The following is a 24,681-nucleotide window of genomic DNA, read 5'->3' as shown; positions in this document are numbered from 1 at the left end:
TTCCCGCGCGCAGCATACATTTTCGTAAAACTAATTCGCACGGGGTACACGGCGCAACCCACTTCGCCCCGGGTCTGACGACCTCCTGACGAAGAAGGTGAAATGATCGATGATAAACGCGCCAGAAACACGACCCACTTCATCGTCGAACGGCAACTTTCTTTCCGATCGTTTCTGGCTCCGCGCGGCTCGAAATCGACACTTATGGGCAGGCGGCATGTCACGCTTCATGTTCTATTTCACCGCGATGCTTATTTGGCCTGCCGCGGAATAAAGATTCAAATGCTCTTTGTACTTCGTGCCAGCTGCGCGATAGAAGTCGCGGGGAAACCAGGTCGATGAAAAGTCCTATTGAGTGGGTATTCTCGTTCGCGAGCTGGAAAAGAAGGTGCTCCTCGTTGAATATTTCCCGGAAAATTATAATCTTGAATCATTTGATATTGCAAATCGATTAAAAAGATAGAACGAGGCACGTCGAGTTGAATATTTTCAAAAAATAGTGGTGACGTTGAAACATGTTACCAAGCAAAGTTTAAATATTTCCAAATGTATAAGGTGTCGAGTATCTGCGTATTTTTTAATATTCATGAATGTAGTTTACCATAATCGCTCAAGGTCAATCAAGGTCATACGTACGAAACATACACGCGTCGAAAGAGTTTAGGGGATAGTCAGAAGTGGAAACATGCTTTTTTGTTCAGACACGGTTTCTTTTTTCCAGTCGAGAACAGTACTTCCATTACGAAATGAAAGGCGAATTTAGTATTTGCTGACAAATACACAAAGGACTGTACGTGACATTGAGGCCGCAGTTTCCCTACCCCTGCCCTAGAAGTCTCTTTATTGGCATGAAATTCTGCGCTTCTAGCGATCACGTGCACTTGTAGCATCTTTCTGCCTTAGCCTGAATAGCGATTGTGCTCGAGCATCTCGTCCCGAAAATTCCCGGGATACTTTGACAAATTTCCATTCCCGTTCCTCGACGAAATAATTTGCAAACACTTCGGCATTCCTCGTTCTCGATATAAACTTATTATAATCTGAATGGTTATAGAGACATCTATTATACGTGGATCCACGTAAATACGTTTCTCGAAAGCAAAGTTTGGAACAACGCGTAATCGTTTCGCGTTTTCGTTGGATTTGCGTTCCGCGACAAAAAGAGCAATTTCTCCGACGATTGCGCCACGATTCGGGCCCGTGGCAGTGTTGTAACGCAAATTTATTCGTGTCCACGCTTCTAGCCGATGCGTTTCTTGCCGAACAATTTTCGAAAGTGCTCGTTCGGCGCGATGTAACCGCGCTCGAAGGTTGAATGAACCGCGAAGCGGCTACAACCGATAATCGGAATCGTGCGAGTACGGTCGACCCACTTCTGCGAACGGCTTCCGCCTTCTCGTTCTTGCAATTCCTCTCCGCGGAGGACGTTCAGGCAGAATTCTCGTTCGGTTTCCCATCTTTTACAGCATTTTTCCCCTCAGAAGCTGTTCAAACGCATCCTCTTTCTCCCATTGTCCATTTTTCGACTCTTTGTTGCTCGATATATCTTGCGAGAGATATTTACCTAAATTTGTATCGTCTCTCAACCATCGATGGCCTTTTACAGACGATTCCAGAGTTAATAGTTTTATACCTTTAAAATTGGTGATTGTATACGCGTGTTGAATTTCAGGGGCCCGGGTGTTAGGTATCTTTTTATATTAAATCCTGAAGGCTACCCTAGAAACGACGTTTCCACTGAAAATACCCTCTTAACTCGGAATCGGCTATCGACCGGGTCGAGCTGAGCGTAGCAGGTGGCAGGAGCCAGGCATCGTGAGTTTCCCGGATAAAGAAAACGCGGCAGGCATGTCCACGAGACAAATCGGGTGGGAAAAGAGAAAGCGGGTCAAAGAGGCCACCGTGGCGACAGCAACAACGCGACCGGCAGCTTTAACCTCCTCTTGGATTCGTTCAACCTTCTCTCTGGACTCCTTATTTCGTCTTCTTTCTCGGATGCTGCGTCTCTCGCTGCAAACGAACGCTCGAGAAGCATCGCGAAACGCGTTCGAGTCCGCTTCCAGCGTAATTTTCGGACCCACGTCCACCGCTACTCATCGGCCAAGTAATTGCACCGGTAGTTTGCCATTTAACCCTCCATAAATCTACGTGACTTCGAGGTCACGTTGTAACAAGTCTACATTCTCGAAGTTTAATTGCATCTTTTCATCTCTGTGCATCGTTGTGCCTGGAGAAAAAGTATGCTTATCGAACTTGGAATGTTGTTCTTATCAGACTTAATCTGTAGATTTATATCTCATTGTTGTTGATCGATGGTGCATCAAACGTTTCGCTAAAGTGAGCAACTTGCTAAGTTCTTCCAGGAAATTATGAAATTTAAAATGACTTGTTTTACTAGGAACGTGTCCTATTATTACGCATATTGCGATTATTGCGAAACAGTAGTGAGGATTGCAGATATCGTAACTGTAGGATTGTTCCAGGATCGTAGCCAGACAAAAAAAAAAGTAGGAATGAACTGCAACGAATACTGTACGTTTATTAAGCCCATTTTGTTTGTTTCGTTAAATACTTCGCGTCTCGTAACACATTAAATCGCACGTTTCACGCAGACTGGCCGCTGGCGACTTTCACAAGAGTGTCAATGTAACGAAAGCTTTCAAACCATCTGCTGATCCCGAATTCTTTCCTTCCACGAATTGTAAATACTCAAAAATATCGCCACACAATATTCATGTCGTAAATGTCAAGCAGAATTTCTCGGAAGCTCTCGTTGCAGAATTTTTCATGAATTCGAACTTCCACTGTGCTCAAAAGTTTCCTGCATAGATGGGTGAAAAGAACCACGCATGTTTCTTTCGTTTTGTAGCGATGCCTGGTACGGCTGGCGTAAAAATATCCACCGCGGCATCCAATCGTAACCGTAATCGTAGCCATAAGCGTTTCGGAGTCCCCGACCGTAACGATAGTCGAAGAGAAACGTCGAGCAGTCGTGGCTTCGGTTATCGTTGGTCGCGTTATCGACGAATCCCGCGTAAAAATGGTCTCCGATAGCGTCTCGATGAAGAAAGTAAGCCGCTCGACGAGATACCCGTCCGTGTACCGTTATTCAATGCCGAACTTTACATAACACAGGTGTACGCGAACGCGTGTATGCGGGTTCTCGCACTGGTAACCCAAAATTTCGGGAATCTGGACGCGGAACCGGTTTACCAAATCTATAACGGAAACATCGGGGCATTCGAAATGTCGTAACGGGAACGCGGGCGTACGTCCTCGCGAAGATACAGCCGCAACACCTGACTTCCCAGAGGTTGTCTTCTCTCCTGGATAATGGAGTTTCTACTTCATTTTCGAATAAAATAAAATTAAATAATCATCGCTCCGGACGGAGGAAACGTACTGGAATTATCTCGAGAGACCCTCAGCGCAAGGCGAGACGATATTTCCAGAAAGTCGGTGGAATCGTGGCTTCTTTTAACGCGCGGCTAACGACGCGTCTCAGCCGCGTGCTACATCATTAGCCTTACGTCATTTCGAGGAACTACGGAGCGTTTCCCGAGCCGCTTCCCACGAGACCGTGACTTTAGAATGCAAATTTGTCCGGCGATTAATTAACCTCTTCAAGCCGGGGAACGTAATTTGCATTGATTTTATGACTATTTTCTGTTGCAAAATATATTTTACATTCACGGAGACGAGCGACCAAAGTCGAAGGGTGCTATTGTCGATTCCTCGAACCACTTTTGTACCGTTCCTTCGCTTACACGATCGCCTCGGAACGTTGCGCTCGGTATCATTTTTCTCTGTCGAATAATAGTGTTTAGTTTCGAGTAAAATCTCTGCAGTGTTGGACGAAGCGTCTCGCGCATGGAAGAAGCGCGGTAATTGCTCGCGGAAAAACGAACAGGTCCGTGAGAAAGAAACGATTCCACGGCCGTCATGCACCAACAATGGACGCGTTCGCCACTTTCCATTCACGGCGTCGTTGACATTTCTGCGGCGCGGCCGCCGTCGATCGTGCATAAATAATTAAACTGCGTTTATGAAAGCGCGCTTTCTTCTACGAATTCGACATTCCTGTCGCGCCGCGTTCAATTAACGTGGTTCCCTGGAATCGGCAAGCGTTTCGAAAACGCGCGAACGAAGTCTGTACGCGAGCTAAATTTGCATTCGATCGGGAGAAAGAAGGAAATCGCACGTTTATTTTTTTTGCAAATTCGTGCCGCTCGTTAAACATGTGAGACCGATTGATTGTGCAGGGTGATTTATTTCGAGCGATCGATCGAGTTATATCCGAGACACCACCCTGATGAACTATAAAAATAGGTGAATTCTATTTTTTTCCTCTCTGAGAATCAGAACAACTTGGTCATGTAAACACAGCTTCTTTCAGACACGATATGAAATATTAAATCCTCGATTTCGTTACTAGTTGGAATATTATTGTTGCTACGCTTGTGATCGATGTCTTTATTACGCAAATTAGAAGAAAGTGTAAGCATCGTAACGGAGAGTAATTGCGTAACTTCGTAAAAGCGAGGTACAGCGAGAGGCTGGTTGGAAACAAACGTCAGGGATGTTCCGCGAAATCGAAACGGGAACCGAGGAAAGTTAGGCGAAACGATGTGTACTAAATCTGTTAGTGCGTTTAAATGCAGAATATGTAGAAGATTGTGTATACTGCGTGACTGGCGAATAATTTGTAAAGAAATACCCTGGCGGAGCCGTAATGATGCTTCGGTACAGGATCCTTTAATTATTTCGAACAGTATAATTTCTACCTGCCATGCAAAAGAAGCAGAAAGTATTTTTAATTCCGCCAGTTAATTGGCCTTCTCTTGTAAGATCACGGTCCGCGAACAATGAACTTTCCGATAATTAAACCGTAAATTGACACGGTATGAGAAATCGATGTTTCCGACTGATTCGGGAATCAGTACGGTGATCGCGAGCGCGTATGCGCCGGGAATAATGAGCAGCGAAAGCCCGTTGTTGGAAATTCGTCAAAACAAGACTGGCTTCGTTAAATAAAACGCCTCGAAAAATCGAGTTCATGCATATTGATTCCGTGCGAGCGAAATAGGTGCCGCGTCGGACGAACGGTGAAATCGTTAATTAAGGAAGAACAAGGAAGATCGACGACACTTTTTCCCCCCGTAAAAATGCTCGGCGCTTCGCTGCAACGAAATCGCGAACAATGCCTGTACGATTAATTCGTCGAAACGTTATTTTTCTCGCGACGATAGTTCGATCATCGATGGGATTTCTAATTTCAAACTTGGCTCGCGATGCTATGCCTGGAACTCTTTGAATTTGTTGGAGAAGTTCAATATAAATTACACGACGGTATAGTTGGAACGATACGGTGCAGGTTACCGTGGAGGCGATCAATTTGAGAAATGGGAGACTATGGATGCACGGTATGCGTATGTTGTAGGTACTAATTGCTTCGAACTACTGAGTGGTCTCGGTAATCATAGTGCAATCAAGAAAGGGGCGATCCCTTCGCACAGAAACGAATTTTGTTTGTATAATATATTCTTTCACTATCGAGAAATATGTGAGAATAGCAACAAAATCTTGTACGATTCATTTTATTGATATACTTGGTTAATTATAACTACTGAGATTGTTGGGACACCCTGTGTACGACGTACTATAGTCAGAACAAAATTAATTGGGTACTCATGGACACTGACAGACTCTGTCTCCACCATATCGTTTCTTTACCTCCATTGTTCTGTGTCTCTCGAGTTCTCCATTTCCGAAACGCAGAGGCAAATTGGCACAGTTCAAGTAGAAGTCATATCTTGCGTGATTCATGATTGGGTGGAGTGGCCTTGAATGGTCAATTGAGTCAGAGATTCGACAATGACTATCTAAATTGGAGGGAGGACAGCCATGGAAACTCAATTTCCCAGGAACCCATGGAACTACGTGACACAACTCACGCTTCCTCCGACATTAGTTGTGACGTTTGAGAAATGGCGATCAGGAAGATCCAATTTCGTACATATTGCCCTTTTAAATTACTCGACCTCTACCCCCGACACGCTCGAAAGATATTTGTTAAAATATTGCACGTTGAAGCTTAGCCTTAACGTTTTCGCGTTAGTTCGACAGTGGCGAACGAATCTAACGAGGATCAAGTCGCAACGTTGCGACGTTCGTAGCGTTAAATGTAAATTAACCGGCCGTGTACAACGGCGAATAGAGACAATGATTCTTTATTCGTCGTTTTTATAAATCGTTGAGGAATGTCTGCTGTTACGACGTCGGGAAACTTTCTAACAACATCGGGGAAGAATGGGAACGAGTCCTCGGGAAATCAGAAAAAACTAATCTTCGTCTAGTCAAAATCTAACCCTCCTGTAACCTCCAGATATTGAGCAGAATGGTGAGTTGGTGTTGCTTTCTAGACACTCCCTCCAATGCTGTTTTTTAGAACAATTTATTCTCCTTTTTATTTCTCACCGTTCGCGCTCCCGTGAATTAATTAAGGAATTTTATGAGCAACGCCTATCGAAATGTCCCACATTCAGGTTAAGTAACTATTTATCGGTGAAATTTATCGATAGCTGCCAGTCGGACTTGAAGCTCCAGTTGCATGAACATGGCAGCCAATCAATAGTAGACGAGAGCAATGCCTTTGCTACACGATACGTCGAACGCGTCTCGACTGGAAAGTTTAATTGAAGGACGTATACGTTTAGGATATTGACTACCAACGTTAACAACGAATTTATTTCTACCACGGTGTATATCTCTTCCGTCGAGCTTTGTAATTTTAATCAGATGGTACATTAAATATTCATCAGTGTTTTCTAAAGTAGGGGACGTCTCGCAATCTAAAAACTGGAACGAAAGAGGATTCTAAATGCCCCCAATTTTAAACTTAAATTTGGTATATTTGGTAAGTCGGAAAATGATGAACGACAACTTGGCTCTGAATAAATTGTCTTTTATATAAATACGTTCCGTAAGACGTAAATTTGTTTTCTTTGTTGTGTACAGCTATTTTCTTACGTTGATTCATATTAAAATTCTTTCCTGTTTTACAATATTGTCGCCACACGGAAAATCTTAAAAAATTCTTCTTCCTGCTAAGTTTCATATAAATTCTCTGCAAACAGGAAACTGTTCAAACATTAAATAACGTCTAAGGCAGTATACGTTGGAATAATTCCACTGAAAAATCCTCTAATGATGTCTAATTTGCATCGTAACAACGGCTTCTTTTGAACTTAATAAACCGTACGAACGAAAAGAATTTACTTGAGTCCCAATGGTAACTGTATGCAGGAAAAATCGACGTAAATTTATCGGTTATGGCGTGTAATAAAATATGGCTTAGACATCAACGTAAGTAGAAGCAGCGAGTAATGGACAGACGCGCCAGCCAAATCGTATTCGATCGTTCGAAGAAATTTGACTAAATTTTGATTCTCGTATATCTGAAGATGATCCCGAATTAGAGGATAGACATGTAAATAGATGCTCGAGACTTTCAAATTCTTCTTCTTTCTTCTAAATATATGTTTTTTTCGTTGCTGCTGAATATGCACGCACGCTTTCTCTTTTACTGAAATTCCTTATAATCGTCGAAATCCCGTTAACGTTATCAGTCTCGCGAATTCTTCGGAGGGAACGAAATTTTTCGGAACGAATCCTTTGGTACATCGGGGCCGTGGCCCGATTCCTTTGGAACTTAGGCACATTTATTTTTGGAACGTTGTCCGTCTCGGAGAAACGAAACTCTTTCTTGGCGCGCACTCTTGAAACGAAAGTCTGACGCTAAACGCAAAACTGTTATTAGCGAAATGACAATGTGCTGTTCACGGTTATTGTACTCCGCACCGACAGTTATTAGGGACGCGCCAGCTACTCTGTTTCAAATAGGAAAATTTGTACGTACTGTCTGCCCCAGGAAAATAATTACATCGACTTTAGAAATTGTGTTTGTAATGGCGGAAACACAGTCTCGAATTCGATATTTAATATTATTCCAGCAACGGTGATGGTATCGCCGGATATTGGTTATTGAGAGCACGTCGACTGCTCTGCATTAAAAAGTAAAACTTAGCATACGTTTCACTCGGATAATTAATAATTTCTAGCCTAGGGAAAACGCGTTTGTTCGTAGAAAAGACTAGGTTGTCTCAAATTCTGTAACCAGAGAAATCGAGCAGATTAAAAATTCTCGATCCACCTCGTGCGTTTTAGAATTATCTTAATGTAATTAAAGAATGTAAGCCACGCTGTATTGTGTTAAAACGAGAGACGTCGTAGTTGCGTGATTTTAATGCCACAGGCTTTGACTACGCGCAGTTTACGAGAACGAGGTTTTTTTCCTTTCTAAAATATGAAAACGCTCGACCGCGTGCTGAGCATAGCAATACCTCGTCAGGCTCAATCCATTAAACTTGTGCGCATCGAGACGCTGCAGCTCTCGAGGCTTCGTCTCAGAAAATTCCAATCGCGAGGCGACTGGATCTCGCGAATAAACATTATCCCACTTCCAGAGAAATCGTCGCTGATGTCATTTGTCTACGAAACAGTCGTTCCCCGCATAATTAATCGTTGATCCATCCTGATCTCTGCTCCCTCTGCCAGGCAAACGAATTCCTCTTTAATATTTTAGTCGTCCAAACGACCCGTGGATTCATATTTGGGAACGTTTGTTACGTAATTGGAAAATTTTAAACTCTAAACGATCTTGGCACAGGCTCGTGATTTCATACGATTGTTTGCTAAGTCGACTCATCTCGACGACCTGGCGTTAAATCGTGCAATTAGAAAATTACTATCGGCACGTAAACGGAGGAAACAAAACAACCGTCAGGATCCTACCGAGAATTCCTATGCAATTATAGTTTCCTTTTATCGCGTCGATCATGCACCTGGATCGACGGATCCGGTTTACACGCGTGTTCATTAGCGGTCCCGTTGAAAGTAGCCGCGCGGAGATCTATAATATTCGTTAGCCTTGATCGCTTTGCTCGCGAATTGAGTAACATACATACGTGAGAACTCCGGATTCGGTTGTTTCCTCCCGGAGGAACGGAAACGTTTAGCTACGATTCGTATGCGAGCGTTAATTAAGTTATTGCCACGGACGATTCCGCGAGAGGTTGCATGATATTTCGATACCGCGGTCGCGGCGTCGTGATTTCCACGCGCAAACAAACGGTAGACACGTTTCTAAGCGCAAACTGGTGCATATAACTGGAAATCTCGATGTCCCGCTACGCGTTATGGGAATTTAGCGTATTTTCGCCGCGCGATATTCAAAATACCTATCGCGGAATTCTTGGGAAAGTCTGAAGCCGCGAACCAGCGTTAACTGTATTAAAATTACAGGACGGTCGGGTAGCACTGCTAATGGAAAATGGCCGTTCCGATAAAAACTGAAACGGTATTAAGCCATCGGAGTACTACGTGCCGAGCGTACTATCAAGTTTTAATAATGCAACGATATTGTCTACGTACTCTGATAACGATCGTATTTTTTCTGAGGGTTCCGTGTTATTAAAATTTTTTATAATCTATAATGGAATTTGTCATTGGCAGATAAGTATAGATCCGATACTGTCTACTCTGTTTCCATAATTCTATGCATCGTTGTCCACCTGTTTGTGCACTCTAATCGTCCCCCCCGTTCCAATTACATAATAGACGACTTCTGTGATCGCGTGTTATTCGCATCTCAGTCCCGTTTCTGATTCCACATGTATCACATCGGCTGTCATTATCTTGTAACACCCACGTTCACGGTATGCCTACGTGAAGTCCATTACCTTCACTCGATCGTGTATCGTGAATGCAATATGTAAATAGAGTAGGTACACAATTACAGGCAACGTTGTAGAACGTATCGCGTAAACGGTAACCGTTTACGGGTTAATGAAATGGATTTAGCGATACAATGGACCGCCCGCGCGGATCGGAATATCCTTACGAGCCCCGGCCTGCAAACGCATGCAAATCCGAACTAGGATCGAAGTTTCAATGGCGCACGGTGCGTACGACACGGCTCCAAGGCAAGGTATCGTTCGTTAAAGGAAGTTCAATCGTTCCGAAAAGCGATATTATCTCAACGATATCTCTGTTACCATTCGCGGTTCAATTTTCAATTCGATCGGTTTACGATAAACTTTTATCCGGCTTTATATTGCAATTTGCAACCGATCAGCCGCTATAACGACGCAACAATTGCTTAAAACGTTCTCTGAAACACTCGCAACAGGAAAGGAGCACAGTCTCGAACAAAGGATCAAATTAACCTCGAATTATTCATAATTTCTCATAAAACCTAGATTTCATTTTACTCTATTAAAGACAAGTGCGTTTTAATTGAATTCTGTACAAACTATCTGAGCGTTGGATAGTCTTTATTTTAAAAACCTATACCAAAATGGTTGAACCTAGTTACGCGCCAAGAAACCTCTATAAAGTAAATGATCTGAAGCTTCTTGTCTCGTAACTGTCCACTTTAGCGTCAGTTGTTCATTGTCCGTCGTCTCTAACAACACGTGTTGACCGAAGCCAACAAAATGGCGCTCTCACGGTTGGCATTTGCGGGAACTTGAATCCTGTCGAAAGTTGCGGACCGCAGCACATACAACGTTATTGTAAGCCTGATATTAAATTACAGGGGTTCTCTAATGGACGGTCACAATCGACTCGAAATTTCGGCCGACGGGCACACAATGTACACGTTGTCCGCGATATTTAACAACGACCGTGTCGTGTCTGGTTTCAGGCGTACATAAAGAAGGAGTTGGGCAAGGTGGTGGTTTACACGACGACCTCTGGCATTGTCAGGAAAACGTTCTACAACTGCAAGAAGGTGAAGCAGATCCTGAGGACGCACATGGTCAAGTACGACGAGCTGGACCTTTTCGGCGACGCGGAACTCCAGGGCGAATTGAGAGATCGTTTGGGACTGACGGCGATACAATTACCACAGCTCTTCATCGATGGACAACACATCGGAGTATGTAAATTGGATACTTATTTTTACCATATTTCCCGTTACAAGTACGTTGACCTGTTAAACGCGTAGTAGAAAAGTTACAAGTGACAATTGCAATAGACAACATCGGTCTAAGATGCAAGCTGAGATTCAAAATGGTTACGAAAATAAGTTTCATCTAGATTGTGTTAGCGAACTCGTTAGTTGGGCTGACTCAACAAACCTTGCCTCAGACGCAGCTCTATGTTCCATCGAGTCTGGCAATAGAACATTTGCGTTGCCATGTTTGTTCAATTTGGAGTTAGGAACGTCCACGTGGAATTCTGTTACGTCAATTGTTATCGAGGACGAGTAAAATGTGAGAAATGCACGTGCCCGCCAGGAAGGTTAAAGGTTACCAATAATAAATCCATGAATGTCGCGGCTATATCGAAAAAGTATCGCGTACCAAACAATCCGTGTCGGAAATTCAAGTATGAAAGTCTATCGCATTTATCTCGCGGCAGAATTTGATTGCTACCACCTACCAGGATCGATTTGTACCCGGACATAATTGAAAATTTCCTTATGCGTGTTACTTCCTTGGCTCGCGCGTTTGTAGTTCGGGATGACTTACGTATCCTACCGATCTGAGCACGACACCTGACCTTCAACTTCAGGACCTAACTCTTACTTACACCGCAACCTCTAGCTTAACCAGCATCTCTAATTACCAGCATAACTCTGGCACACTCTCGCCTTCGTACTCCGAGGAGATCGCTCGATTTCACTTTTCATCATCGGTCATCGGTAATTCGTCTGTCTGAATATTGCTCGTACTGTCGTCTAAATTGTCCAGTAGAAGTCGTAGCGTTTCAAAAGTAGATTTCGAAATAAAAATTAATTCTACGAGGAACGATAACGTTTCTCATATTTCCGTTATGGTCCAATACGCGTAACAGAACAATAGCCGCGTACTTGTAACAGAACTTATGGCAGGGGTAGGTAGAATGTCCGAGCATCGTGTAATACATGTCGTCGCGCGTGACTACACAATGCGTGGTATGCGATGCCTTAGGTTCTCATTAGACGCGCCTTCAGAATTGCTAGGGCCACCCCTTAAACGCTTTCGGATAAAATTTATTCCTCTTTTTACACGTGTATCGGCTTCCATTCATTAAAACAGAATATTTTGTTCGCGCGTGTACTTTACATGGGCATCAATTTCAGAAGGTCGTTAGAAACAGGAAAATGTTATGCTGTGTTTCGAATATAGTGTGAAAAGAAGTAGGCAAGGCTAATGACACCTAAAAGGTCGCGAAACGTAACGCGATAATGTCAGGACGAGATTAGGGCAAGCTGACGATTCCAAAGGGCTGAACTCTGTTCAAAAGAAGCTTTATTTCACTGTGCCGGAACGATGGGAAATTCGATCAATTTCGAGCTGATTTTGATCCTTAAATAGATCGTGCTATACCGAGTTTGCATTTGAAATCACCTTCCCCATATATCTATTAGTCCAATTAATCACGCCAATGACAATTATCGATACTGAACGAAGCTGTCGTCAAACGCGGCCAATTTGCCAGTTTAATTAGCAGGACATTTCAATCGTCGTTCGTCGTAGATTATCATAGTAATTTCTTCCGGCACGTGTTTTCTCTCGATAACGCTTACGTTTTACAGCTACCAGCGAGACGACGTTGAATAATGAAACGTGAGCATCTGTTGCTGGCCGTCCGTTGAGCTGTGTTCGACGCTCGTCAAACTCGACGACCGTCGTCCATCATCGATTTTCTCACCTTCGGAAAACTGTAATTTCTCCGAAGATGTCACTTCTCCAAAGCGTGGCCAAAACATACAGGCTGCTTCGAAAATGCAATTTCAAACTATCGTATCGTTCGATTCCAAGGCACTCGACGCTCTAAATCATAGGTTGCTGCTGGCTCGGTAGCTTAGGTAGAAACGATACTGCTTCAAACTGGTTTAGCACATATCCCACATCTCGTACGCAACAAGTTATGATACTAAATCCATTTCCGACATTTTTTGCGAATCGTTCTGTCTACTGTGCCGTTTCACAGGCTTCCAGTGCTGGGTCTAGTGTTATTCAACATCACAGAACTGCCCTACATCGGTAGGACATACTAATGACAATCCTGCACACACCGCCTCCGCAATATTCCAACTTGAATTGGATCTCGCGAAGATTCACGGATACGATTCCCACGGAGCACATCCCCGATCCTCGCAAATCTTCTCTTCATTTCGCAAGTTCCTTTGCACTTTCACAACCCGGTACTTTTCTTCCCGTTAAAATAAACCGTACCCTCTTGTTCGACTCAATCATATCTTTGGAAATACTTGGCCCTACTTTCGATTCTGCACGGAACGTTTCGTCCCACGTAACTATCGAACGGCTCGCATCTGTCGGAAACAGTTGTATCTTTTTACGGATATCATCTATTTCCTCCGACAAAAATTGGTTGCGTTCGCGTCGCGTTACGCAATCGCGTGTATCGAACTGTTCGAGAAAGTCGAAGTCGAGAGGACGCGACCGGAGAAACCGACGAGCGAAATGTCAAAGATGGCCAAACGATTCGGCGGCTGGTTTTGAGTAAGCCTGTAACCGGAAATTTGTAACACGCGTGCAGTTGCGCAATCGATCGAGAAAACATTTCGTACGCAACGGGCGCTTGCTTGCTTCTTCATCGATCAACGAGTTTCGATGTTTCATTGCCAGCAGGCTCCGTTGTTCTCGATTCTACCGTGTACTGGCGATTCGTAACGGTGTTGCAATTCCGATTTCTTTTTTGTCCCGTCGACGAGAAGTGAGGAAACCATTGAAGCGGAGTACCATTTGCACTGTAAAAGTTATGCACAGCCGAGACACCGAGAAACGTAAATGGAAACTAAATTTGACGGGGCAAAATGGCTGCACGTTTAAGACGTTTGAACATCTCAAGTTCCTCGTCCAGAAAAATGGAAGTGGAAACTATCGATACAGCGAAAATATCAGAGTATTTATTTTCCAATGGATCCGAAAAATGGGTCGGGAAAAGTAATTTGAGGGGAAACGTGATATCGAGAAAAGTTTGCTTCCACGTTCAGGAAACTGTTCCATTACAGTCGAAAATTGTTTTTTGAACGTTTTCTTGACTAGAAGACAGTTTGAAAGTACGTCTCAGTGAAATAGTGTATATTCTATTGATTATCAAAATTATTTCACCTACTTCTTGGTTGTACTACCACTTTTGGAACATTTTGTGTATCAGGAAATAACAAAATAAATATTGACAGAAAATGCACCGAAGGAATATTGTTCACCGACGAACGTTCACTTTAACAAAAGTAACATTCTAATAAAATTCTATCCTGATATGAACAAGAGATCGGAGATACTAGCACGTGAATGCACGATACAGTTAGGTTTTCAGTTTCGGTGTTGCATTCAGCGGAACAGATTACTTGCTTCGCTATTTTTCCTACGTTGCATTTGCAATAGACTTTTTGCTGTTGTTTGCAGTTATTATGCGCGCCTTGTGTCGGTTTTCTGCTACGTTTACGACGATAGTTTTACTTGCTTGCTCGAGTGCGTGCAGAAAGTTCTTCGCAAATGATTTTACGTTCCATTTTTTTCGCACGCTGCATATACTGGCGACGATGTTATTATTAAATATCTCCCAAAATAAGAGACAAAACGTCAAACAACGATATAATTAATCTGGAAAGTCCAAATGCAGAGTACAAATGCTCCAAAAAAATTTTAGCATTAAAGTCTTGGTTATAAAGAAGTACTAGTTTTTAAAATATGCTAATTCGTTGCATAAAACAAAACAGATTTGCATATATATTCGCGTGAGTTTAATATGCAGTATGTCTTTGTAATTTCTGGCACAGACACTCGCACTTAAAAGTAATTAATAGCAATCTGAATACTTGCAGTTTTTGAGATTAGGTTTTAATAACAGCATTTAAGTCGCGCCTAACCTGTTCCGGACTCGTGTTTTTCTTGTTTTGTTCGTTTTCACGTTGTGCGTGTCATCTTCTACATTTGCGTAATGAAGACCTTCGATACACATTTCCATTTTGATGTCACTGTAATGTATGAGCACCACGAGTTTCCTTCTAAACTATTATATAATACAGTCCGGACAGACATAGCTTGCAGCCGCAAAAATTGGTTACTAATAACTCGATAGTAAAATATTAATCCACCGAAAGTGATAGAATAATAGAATAAATTCAAATTACGTTTTACGATGAACGGATAAAAGAATAAATTGTATACACGAATTTTTATTGGTCGTGTATAAAATTTTTCCTATCTCTGGCGACAACGAATTTGTAACTCCTCATTTACAAATAACGCCATAGCGGTGTCGGCAGCTTTTAACGCTTAATTGAGAAATAACGCTACACTGACGTTAGTGGCTTGTATAGAGTTAAAGCCGCTAAGTACATAATATATAACGTCCTTTGTTACTATGTTCAATACACTATATTCATAAAATGTTTCAAGAATAAAGTTGTGTGATATACGTTATCATAATTCTATTATCAGAATCCAGAACTTTTACAAAGGGGAGAATTTATAACTTCTGAAAGTTTGAATTGGTGTGTAATTGAAATATCTTGAATGAAAACAACAACGATATTCGTATTGTGACAATTATATATCAATCCGAGCAGCTTTGGCTAGCATTTATTTTAAAAATAATACTCGCGCGGAAAGCTACAGAAGAATATAACAAGAATGCAATCAAGGCGGAATTGATCCGTGCCAGTGAGTTTAGGGGAAAATGCAATAGAGGTGGATTTATTTTCCATTCGAAATTAAAAGGATTAAATCTCTCTGTAACATTGGACGCAGACATTATTTTATCATTAAAACGATTAACAGTTGTACGATATTTAATAATTTAAAAACGTTTGCAAGATTACTAGGAATCAATTGTTCAAAAATGTATTCACCGTGCTGCAATGAAACGATACAAAAACCGCTCGTTGTTATTAAGCTCATGGTAATTCTATTCTATGATTATTTAATTACACTTCCCTTCGTTATATACGCGCCATGGATTAATATGCTTTACATTCGTAGGCATAATACGACAAGATTAATGAGAGAAACTCGGTATGAAATGTTCTTAGGCATCGAAATAAACGATCAACGATTTCAACACTTTCTACAAATAAAAATAAAAGTCGCCAGACATTATTTTTATATGCGCCTTTTTGGCTCAAATAAATGTCAGTTTCGTTTATATTGCTCCAATAAATTTCATAGGCTCTTTCGTCACGTAAAACCTCGTAATTCTATTTCAATCGAGACTCGAGCAATTTTTTTTTTTATTCGAAGTACGCAATCAAAATTGTGTGTGAGACGAATAGTCGAAAGAACCGCGGAACATTTTGCTCGTAGAGCGAAAAAAAAGAAGGAAGGGAGAAAAAGTATGCACGAGCCAACGCTACTCACGTAATTGTGTCGCATTTCCATTGCGAAAGAATTCCATCGCGAATGAAATCGCGGGACCGACTCGATGAAAACCGGCTGTTTTATGAATATTTCAAAATTATTATCCGTGCAGTTAGTCAGGAGTACGAACACGACGCCACGCATTCCGTTATCATTCGTTTCCATTGACCAACTTTGGTCGCGAATTGCCCGCGCGTCTCGCATTAATTAAATGGGTCCTAATACGAGGCGTTAATTGGGGCAAGGTAACGGCTGCTACGACTCCTAATCCGATTATAAGGGGCACGATACTCTTTCGAAACTTTAGCATATCCGTGACTATATCGGTCAACCCTTCGGTGGTCCGACTAAAAATGGCGACACAGTTGTTTTGATAAAGTTTCCCAGACCCAGAACATAACTTACCCTGGAACATCCCCATCTCGGAAACTCGGAAAGTTATGAAACTACGGTGGATATATAGAACATATGTGGAAACGCGATACGCAATTTTTCTTTTGCTGCCCAAATTCACTTTGAAAGTTTGAAACCATTCCCTGGAAATTCGAATATTTTTAAAGAGACAGAAAGGAAGATTCTCAACTATCCAGCGTGACTTTATCTGGATAAAGATTTTAGTAGCTCCCTGTTGGTATAGTTTACCCTAAAGCCATCGAGTACACGCGCGCAGCTTTGTTGGGGGTTGCGTAACATTTCGACTCGATCCGTTCGATCGGGAACGCTCGCAATTTCTTTGGAATTTTCTCTCGCTTCTGTGTGATGCAACTTATTAACCGGCACAGTGCGGTGTAATTGCGCACCGGGTTAGTCGAAACACGCCTCTAATTACACAACACAGTTGCACGGGTTTTTTTTTCTGTTCGTTTCGAGTAGACCGTGTTTGCTACGAGATGCATTAGAGATGGAATTCTTTTGAGCGAATGTACGAAACCAGGCGCGCGGAAGTGTCATTATAGGGACAAAGAGGCTCGCCGTTCTCCAAAAAGAAATTCAAATCGTAGCGGAGCTTTCACAGTTCGAATCTCTGTTATTTCAAAATTTAATGAAATCCCAATTTATTTTAATCTAAAAGATTGCCCACCTGTAGGCAAACACTCTGTAAAATTGTTTGCTCGTTTATTTATATTAGGAATTTACTGCAACAGTCGAAGTTTGTTTGCGCGATTTCCGACGCATTCCTTCGTGTTTTGCTGTCGGAGTCGCCGTTCCGCGAGATCTTTTCGAATTTATTTTGCTTCCTGAGCACGTACCCGACGCTATCCAAAGCGTGCTCGATCGTCGCCACCGGAATTGCCCAATTTCCGAGAACATCGCGACGCAATGAACAGTCGAACTATAATTACTCGCTTAAAGATAGAATTTCAGCGGCAGATTAACCCCTTAACACCGACATTCCTCCACTATTTCCCCTAGAAAGTGGTCAATTTTATTTTGTGGATTACTCAGCGTCAAATTAATTTTAGAAAACAAATTTCTACTACACGAGATAACTTCCATGTGCTTAATTACACACACTCTCTTTGATACTGACGAACAAAGTGTGATCTGATTACATTTCCCATCATTACTTCTACAAAGTAGTCGCTTCATAATTACAATGTAATTACAATATAATTATCGTTTAATTGCCGTGTAACGATAATCGTAAATGATTAATCTATATAATTGTTGTTTAATTATATACAATGTTATTACTTTGTAAAAATAATTATGCCGAATATAATCAGCCGACTGCTTTCGAATGAATTAAGTCTTTGGTCATTAATGGCACAATGAGCTTCGATCATTTTTACTTAAAGCAACAGTTGTACGAATGAAAACAGTTGTTATATCCGGATACATCGTACAGTTTCACCAGTCTTTGTTTGTCCAAAGACAAAGAACCGCAGAACCGAAGCTGCTCTTTCGCGGATCTCCTAGAACAAGAAGATAATTACAGTGGCGGAGATTTATCGAGTGAAAGAACACTATCATTTTGCCGAGACGTTGAAGTTTTACTACAATAATCGAAAAGTAACACGCTTTCTGTAAGAGACGTACGTAGAAAACGACGGTAGAAATCAAACCGTTTCTGAACGCACGTGGATGTGCATGGCTTCTAATGGGCGTAATTTACAAAGTCGACACAGTAACGACAGTTTGGCTGCAAAAAGTGAAAGTGTTGCCATGAAAGAGTGCTTTCATCTTTTTATCAACGATGAGATCGTGGACATAGTTGCGCGATCACATAAATCAGATAGCAAAGAGAAGTTTCACAGGACGGTAAAAATGAAAAATGGCGACGCTCAGGGCCCGTGGAAATTGATGCGTCTTCCCGACTACTATTCATCGTTGGTCTTCAGTTTGTGGTGAAAGATCAAATAATAAATCCAGAGAAAATTTTGAACGCGACTCTTCTTTACCACGTCGAGATCGTAATGTGTATCACGAGCTTCTATTTGTCACGTTTGAACGAACGTTATTACGAGAGGAAGGGTTACAGGCAACTGGGCGGGGTTGATTTTGGTTCATTAAGCGAGGGATTAGTGCGCGTACGGCGCATCTCCGCTATCGCTGGCCACTCGCGACGATTGTCAGTGGCGTCGGATAAGCGCGTAAAAGCGAAATGTCAAACTGCTGACTCCAAGGCCGGGAACCGAGAAAGACGGAGAACGAAAGGTGAAGTCGCTTGCGTTACACGGCATTACGGTCCTCCGCGGTCTCTCAGCGAGAGCGTGCAAACGAAAGACCGTGCTCCGACTGCATTCCTGTTCGACCACGCCGCAGCGCCGATTTCCATACGCTCGATCATTCAGAGACTCGAAAAACTGCCGATCGGTGTCTTAGCGAAAGTCTTAGGTGAGAGTTGCTTAACGCCTACCAGCCACCTAAATCGTACCTTCTCTGTTTCTTCGTATCCACCGAATCTGACCACCGTCTGCTCATTGCTGACTTTTTCTACTTGCACCAATGTCCAGGGTTTAGAATAAAATTTGTCAAAGTTTGCTAGGTCGACCATTTTCGATAAATTGATTATTTAACGATTTCTTTTTCTATTGTGTTGTTTTTTTTTCGTTCGACCACACCTGGAGGGATTCGTAACGCGGATCGCGTTCGGTGAAAGGCATCAATCGTTCCTTTTCGTAATGTCGTTGCGACAGCCAACACGAACATCGGACGGAAAAAATGCTTTTGGAAGTTTCCTCGCTTCGCGCCGTGGCGCGTGTCCTTCGTTTGCTTCAATTCTCGCAATGGAGACGGGCTTTTGCAAACCTAACCTGTTTTGTAATTGCGACCGACGAAAGAGAGATTTCGATTAAACTTTGCAGAAACGTTTGTCTCGAATCAAAGTATGAATAAATAAAGAAATCTTTATTTATCCAGTTCCTATTCGTACGTCACAGCTTTACAGTAACTCTCGCTTAATTGTCACTTCATTAAATGTAACGGAATCGCGGAGTAGTATGGACAAGTATACTCGAAGCTAGTATACCGTTCGACGGGGACAATGAACGAGACTGTAAATGTAACCGAGACCGAGCGAGCTTCGAATTATCTGCGTCTGGCGCTCGAATGCTTTGACATTTATTCTACGAAGCAGCATTCCTAGAAAATTATTTAATTACGCTCAAATTGATTTTCATCTTGCAACTCGAGGATTAAAAAGACTAATGTTATAATGTTTTCACGGCGCATCCTCGTTCACGTCGTTAACTGGTTTCCTTGGAACGCGAGCGTAAAGAAATTAATTTGAAACTTTACAAATGAAGAGATTTGATTGTGTCATCGTTTAAGCCGCGAAGCTTCATAAAACATTCATTACCACGACCATTGTCACGCGCGTTTATGCTCTACTGTTAAATGGTCGACGATAAAACACGGCGAACCAGGTAAATTGGTCGACAACAAAACCAAAGTGATTACGTGGCCTGTTATTTGTATCGTAAATATTTTAATACTTTTTGCCTCGTATGCGCGCAATTATACGACCTTACCGAAGTTTGTACCGAGGGCATCACAAATACCACAATTACGGCATATTTGCGATTATAATAGAGTAATTTCGCGTACTTCCTGCAAAAGTAAAATAACGTACGGAAGCAAGGTCACAGTTAGAGAGCAAATTCCTAACTCGATTCTTCGTTATTTTAATTTCGACATTTCGCGTCGTTAAAAGTTATTTCTTGTTACAGGGATTTGACACGGTGGAACGGCTCAACGAATCCGGGGAGCTGAGGGATATGCTTAAGCCTTACCAGGTAATTCGTAGTTGCATTTTAATTTTCTGACTCCGCAGAACAGGGTTCTTTCTTAAATCACCGTTTCTCGGAATCTGGGCTGAAATAAACCTCGAAATATATTTTAGTCTTGAATGTTTCGTGTAAAATCCAGCCATGGTCGTTCTGAATAATAGCAAACAGCGTTACGAAGCATGCATCATTCTCGTATCTCAAAAATTACTTTGCGCGTCGCGCGAACAAATAGTGAGTTGTCAACTGCGCCGTAAAACAAATCGTAAATGCGCTGTTTCAACGTGGACAGAGATCGATGTGTAACGTGAAGAATAAGAATACGGAGTGTCTGACAATTTTCCGGCCAGAGGCAGCATACTTTATGGCTGAAAGTAAGAAGAAAGTGTCATATAAACTTCAGCCCATAAATCCTGTATTAAAAAATTCTAATAACAGAGCATAGAATTTTCCAACGATCAGTCTTGTATTGACAAGAACGGCTGACATTTTGAAAATGGGTTAGAACAGTAAGTGATTAATTGAAATTACATTGATCACCTTTGATAATCGTAGCTTACACGAAAAAAATTCATCGAACCGTAAGAAGTTTCGATACTTCATAAATCTCCATTATTATCGTTCTGACGCGTTTAACGTGCAATTACAAAATAATATACTCGCCGTAATAGAGCTTTTTAACACGCATCTGAGAGGTATTTAATTCCTCCTTATTAATATATGAGCGCAGTAAGAAAACTATAATAACCTTCAGAAAGTAATTTATTTAGCCGATGTTTCGACTTCCTTCCTCGGAGCTCTCTTCATATATAATGCAAAGATTCGAAATAAGAGGAAGCATTTTGTTTCGCTTAATGCTCGTAAATAATACAATGTTCCATTTTGTTAAAACATAAGAAAACTATAGTAACGCGTGAACAGTAATATATTTCGCGTCTTAACTACCTTCGTTGGAGCTCTCTTCGCCTGAACGTCTCCGATAAATTATTCTCTACGCGTTAGTAGTTTCCTTATCGGTCTTATAAGATACGTAGGCTCTGTATAAATTATAAGGACATGTTGAACATTGCAAATTTACTACTGTTAGAAATATTGCATTATCTATAACATATATAATTCTATATATATTCTCTAAATCAAGACAGATGCTTTCTCGCGGAAGAACGGTGTCACAGCCAAAGTAAACCAACATGTTTTCTGTAATAAGCTCGAATCAGGATAAATAGATCCGAGTGATAAATTTGTTACGCGTTGCAGGGTCGTGCATAGCGTGGTCTCGCGATCGTCTGTCATAATTACAAAACTGAGTCAAGAAGCAACGGAGGAACTGTGTCAATACTAAAATTTTATAAAAGCTCGAGCGAGTCTTCGTTTTCGTTCGTTATTAAAATTAATTCATTTGAATACCGAAACGTCGAAGGACCGTTTGGAGGATCCATTATCGCAAGGATTGGCCATACGCGCGCGTCGACGTGTAGTCCTCGGAAGAGTCCAGGGACAGCCTGTCGATATTCCGCCTATTCAAGAATTATCTGACCCTTTTGGAATTCCGTGTCGGTTCCGAGAATTCTCTATGTAACTGCGTTCCATGTCGTCGGAATATTTATGCCGCGTAGAAGAATGGAACGACCGTGTGTGTCGGGCATATAACCGCGAGTTACAAAGGAACCTGAGCGCGCGTGCACCGTAATCCGTCGCGAACGCAAGGTTGTACGGTCCTTTCACTTTTATCTGGCGATATCTGCCTCCACCTTCCTTTTCCAACGCGATCATAAATTTCGATGTCGTGCGATTGAGGTTTACCTTGCAGCGAGTAAAGGTCGTTTACACTGTCGCTGCCACTGTCACTTTCCTGGTACTCCTTCCGCCCACCGTTGGGCCCTACGGACATCGTGGGCGTCCTTTCGAATCTTCGAAGGACGAACGGACTTCGCGAATCTCCCATGAACGTTCCAATGCTAAATCTGCGCTGCAACTGAAAATGCATTCATTCGGGACCGTTTGCTCTCCGACGGATCTCCAAATAATTCATCGTTTCAAATACACTGCCAGCGATTATCGATAAGACACATGTTTATTAACGACGAAACATTTTGCGGGAAGATAAGGCACCGAGAGTCGTCGCGATGAATCAAACACGACAGATCGACGAAACTGCGTGGGTGTCCGACCTCATATCTTTCGGGGCGAAGAAACCATTTGTCAAGTATGAAAAAAGTGTTCCCGCGATTCCGAAAGCCGAACAGTTCACGCCGAGGGCCCCCGTTCGATGTAAAAGTATGTTATTAAACGACGCCCACGATGTATCCAGAGGAATCTTTACGCAATTCTTGCATAACGTATCATCGCTATTCTCATCTTCCTGCGCACAACAAACACGGTCTACGTGTGCAACGTGCACCTATAGTTTATTTCATTAACGCATCGGATGCCAATCGCGTCTCGTCACCTATGCAACAGTAAAACTTTCGCTGAAGAAACATGCATCTGTGTTATGTCAATATTCCATTAGAGCCTGATTATTCTTTCACACCGGTCGATGGTAATTTTTTTTTTAATTGGTTTCCACCGACGATCGAAAGGTTAGTCAAGTGGTATAAACTAGTAGTATGAATTGATCAATCCTTTTCGTATTTAAGATTCACTACTTGTACAAGTGTTGCGTTCACATTTGGAGTCTGCCGTTTAAGTAATTTTAGAACGAAAGGAAAGGTATCGTGAGAGATCCCATAAGTGCACCTGTGTTTGACTCTCTGTCGACTTATTTCTGATTGCGTTTCAGAGCGACGACGCGTGCACGGTGTGCTTGTTCTGCGGCGGTTACCAATGGCAGCTTTGTCCAGTGTGCAACGGTAGCAAAAGGTCCGTGCACCGCAACGACTTCACCGCGGAATTCGTCGCCCTGAAGTGCGCGAAATGCGACGTGAACGGTCTGATTCGCTGCCCCCATTGCTGAAGGACGATCATGCTAGGAGGTAACGACGCTCACGTGCACAAACGACACCATAAATCCTCGAAGCTGCGATCGGACAACTGGCATACACCTCTCTCTATTTAAGACTAAGGTGCTACGAGAGTATATTGCATTACAAGTTAAGGAACACGCGCTGTCGCGTCGAAAGAACAATAGAATCGCTCGTCCAACGCTCAAATTGTTCGTTTCGTTCAGACGGGGAGCGACAGGGATGTTCGATTCTTTGCAAAACGATCGATGCGAAAAATATTCAAACACCATATTTCGCGTACGCTTTGAAATCTTTGAGTCGGATTTGCGTTATTTATATTTAAGACGAGGCAGCAAATTAGCTTAGAAATTAAGCGTCAAACGAGTCACCGTTCATCAGTGATTTATCGTATGGTAGTCAATTAAAATGATGTCTGCTTTTGAAAATAAACGTTCGGCTGGAACGGACATTCTCTATCTGATGACAACAGTTAGGCAGAAGCTCCGACGAAATACTTGCTTTTAACGTATAGAAACTCGAGAGTCGATTTAAAAAATTCTTGATTAATCAAACTTGTAAGTTAGAAGAATCGAGTCAAAGGATCGGTAGTTGGTTTGAGATAATGGTTCGTTTATTCGTAAATTTATTCAGAAACGGACATCCCTAGGTATGGTTTCCATCGCTGGGAATTCCCCTCGCGAGTGACCGAGAGCTCGCGGCGCAAACACGAATTGGAAATTCGAGATAAAAGCTGCGCTCGTACGCTCGAATCCGGCCATCGAGCACAATCCGTAGACGCTAATGGCGCGACCGCGCCCGTGAACTGTAAAATATCGGTTAATAAAGCTTATCTAAAGTTTTTTAATACGCAACCGATCCGATCGTCTTTCTTTTTCACTGCCTTTCCCACCCTATCGCGGCGTACGAAAAAATATACGGATTTTTACGATTTCAGTTCGACTGTGCATGCAACCTACCGGGTATCAACGAATATCGTTGAAATTATTCATTTATTTATAACTAACGAGACTAACAAGCTCCATTTGGTTCAGTACACAGTTATATTATTGA

At 42.2% G+C, this 24,681-nt stretch overlaps 1 protein-coding gene across 4 annotated transcripts in view; it reads left to right on the top strand.

Annotated features, from left to right (window-relative positions):
• Positions 1–24,476, top strand: part of LOC122399373 (myb-like protein M) — a 34,905-nt gene extending 10,429 nt beyond the window's left edge. For all 4 annotated transcript variants that reach the window (XM_043400019.1, XM_043400020.1, XM_043400018.1 and 1 more), the window contains 3 exons: positions 10,766–10,999; positions 20,609–20,674; positions 23,448–24,476. In XM_043400019.1, the coding sequence (XP_043255954.1) occupies positions 10,766–10,999; positions 20,609–20,674; positions 23,448–23,621 (474 nt within the window). In that variant the 3' untranslated portion in view covers positions 23,622–24,476. The remainder of the gene's footprint in view (positions 1–10,765; positions 11,000–20,608; positions 20,675–23,447) is intronic.
• The last annotated feature ends 205 nt before the right edge of the window (positions 24,477–24,681 follow it).

The sequence above is a fragment of the Colletes gigas genome, unplaced genomic scaffold (assembly GCF_013123115.1).
Source record: "Colletes gigas isolate AHSC1104 unplaced genomic scaffold, ASM1312311v1 Colletes_gigas_Sc00013, whole genome shotgun sequence".
In the NCBI taxonomy this organism is placed as follows: domain Eukaryota; kingdom Metazoa; phylum Arthropoda; class Insecta; order Hymenoptera; family Colletidae; genus Colletes; species Colletes gigas.
This window is presented reverse-complemented; position numbering and strand designations above follow the sequence as displayed.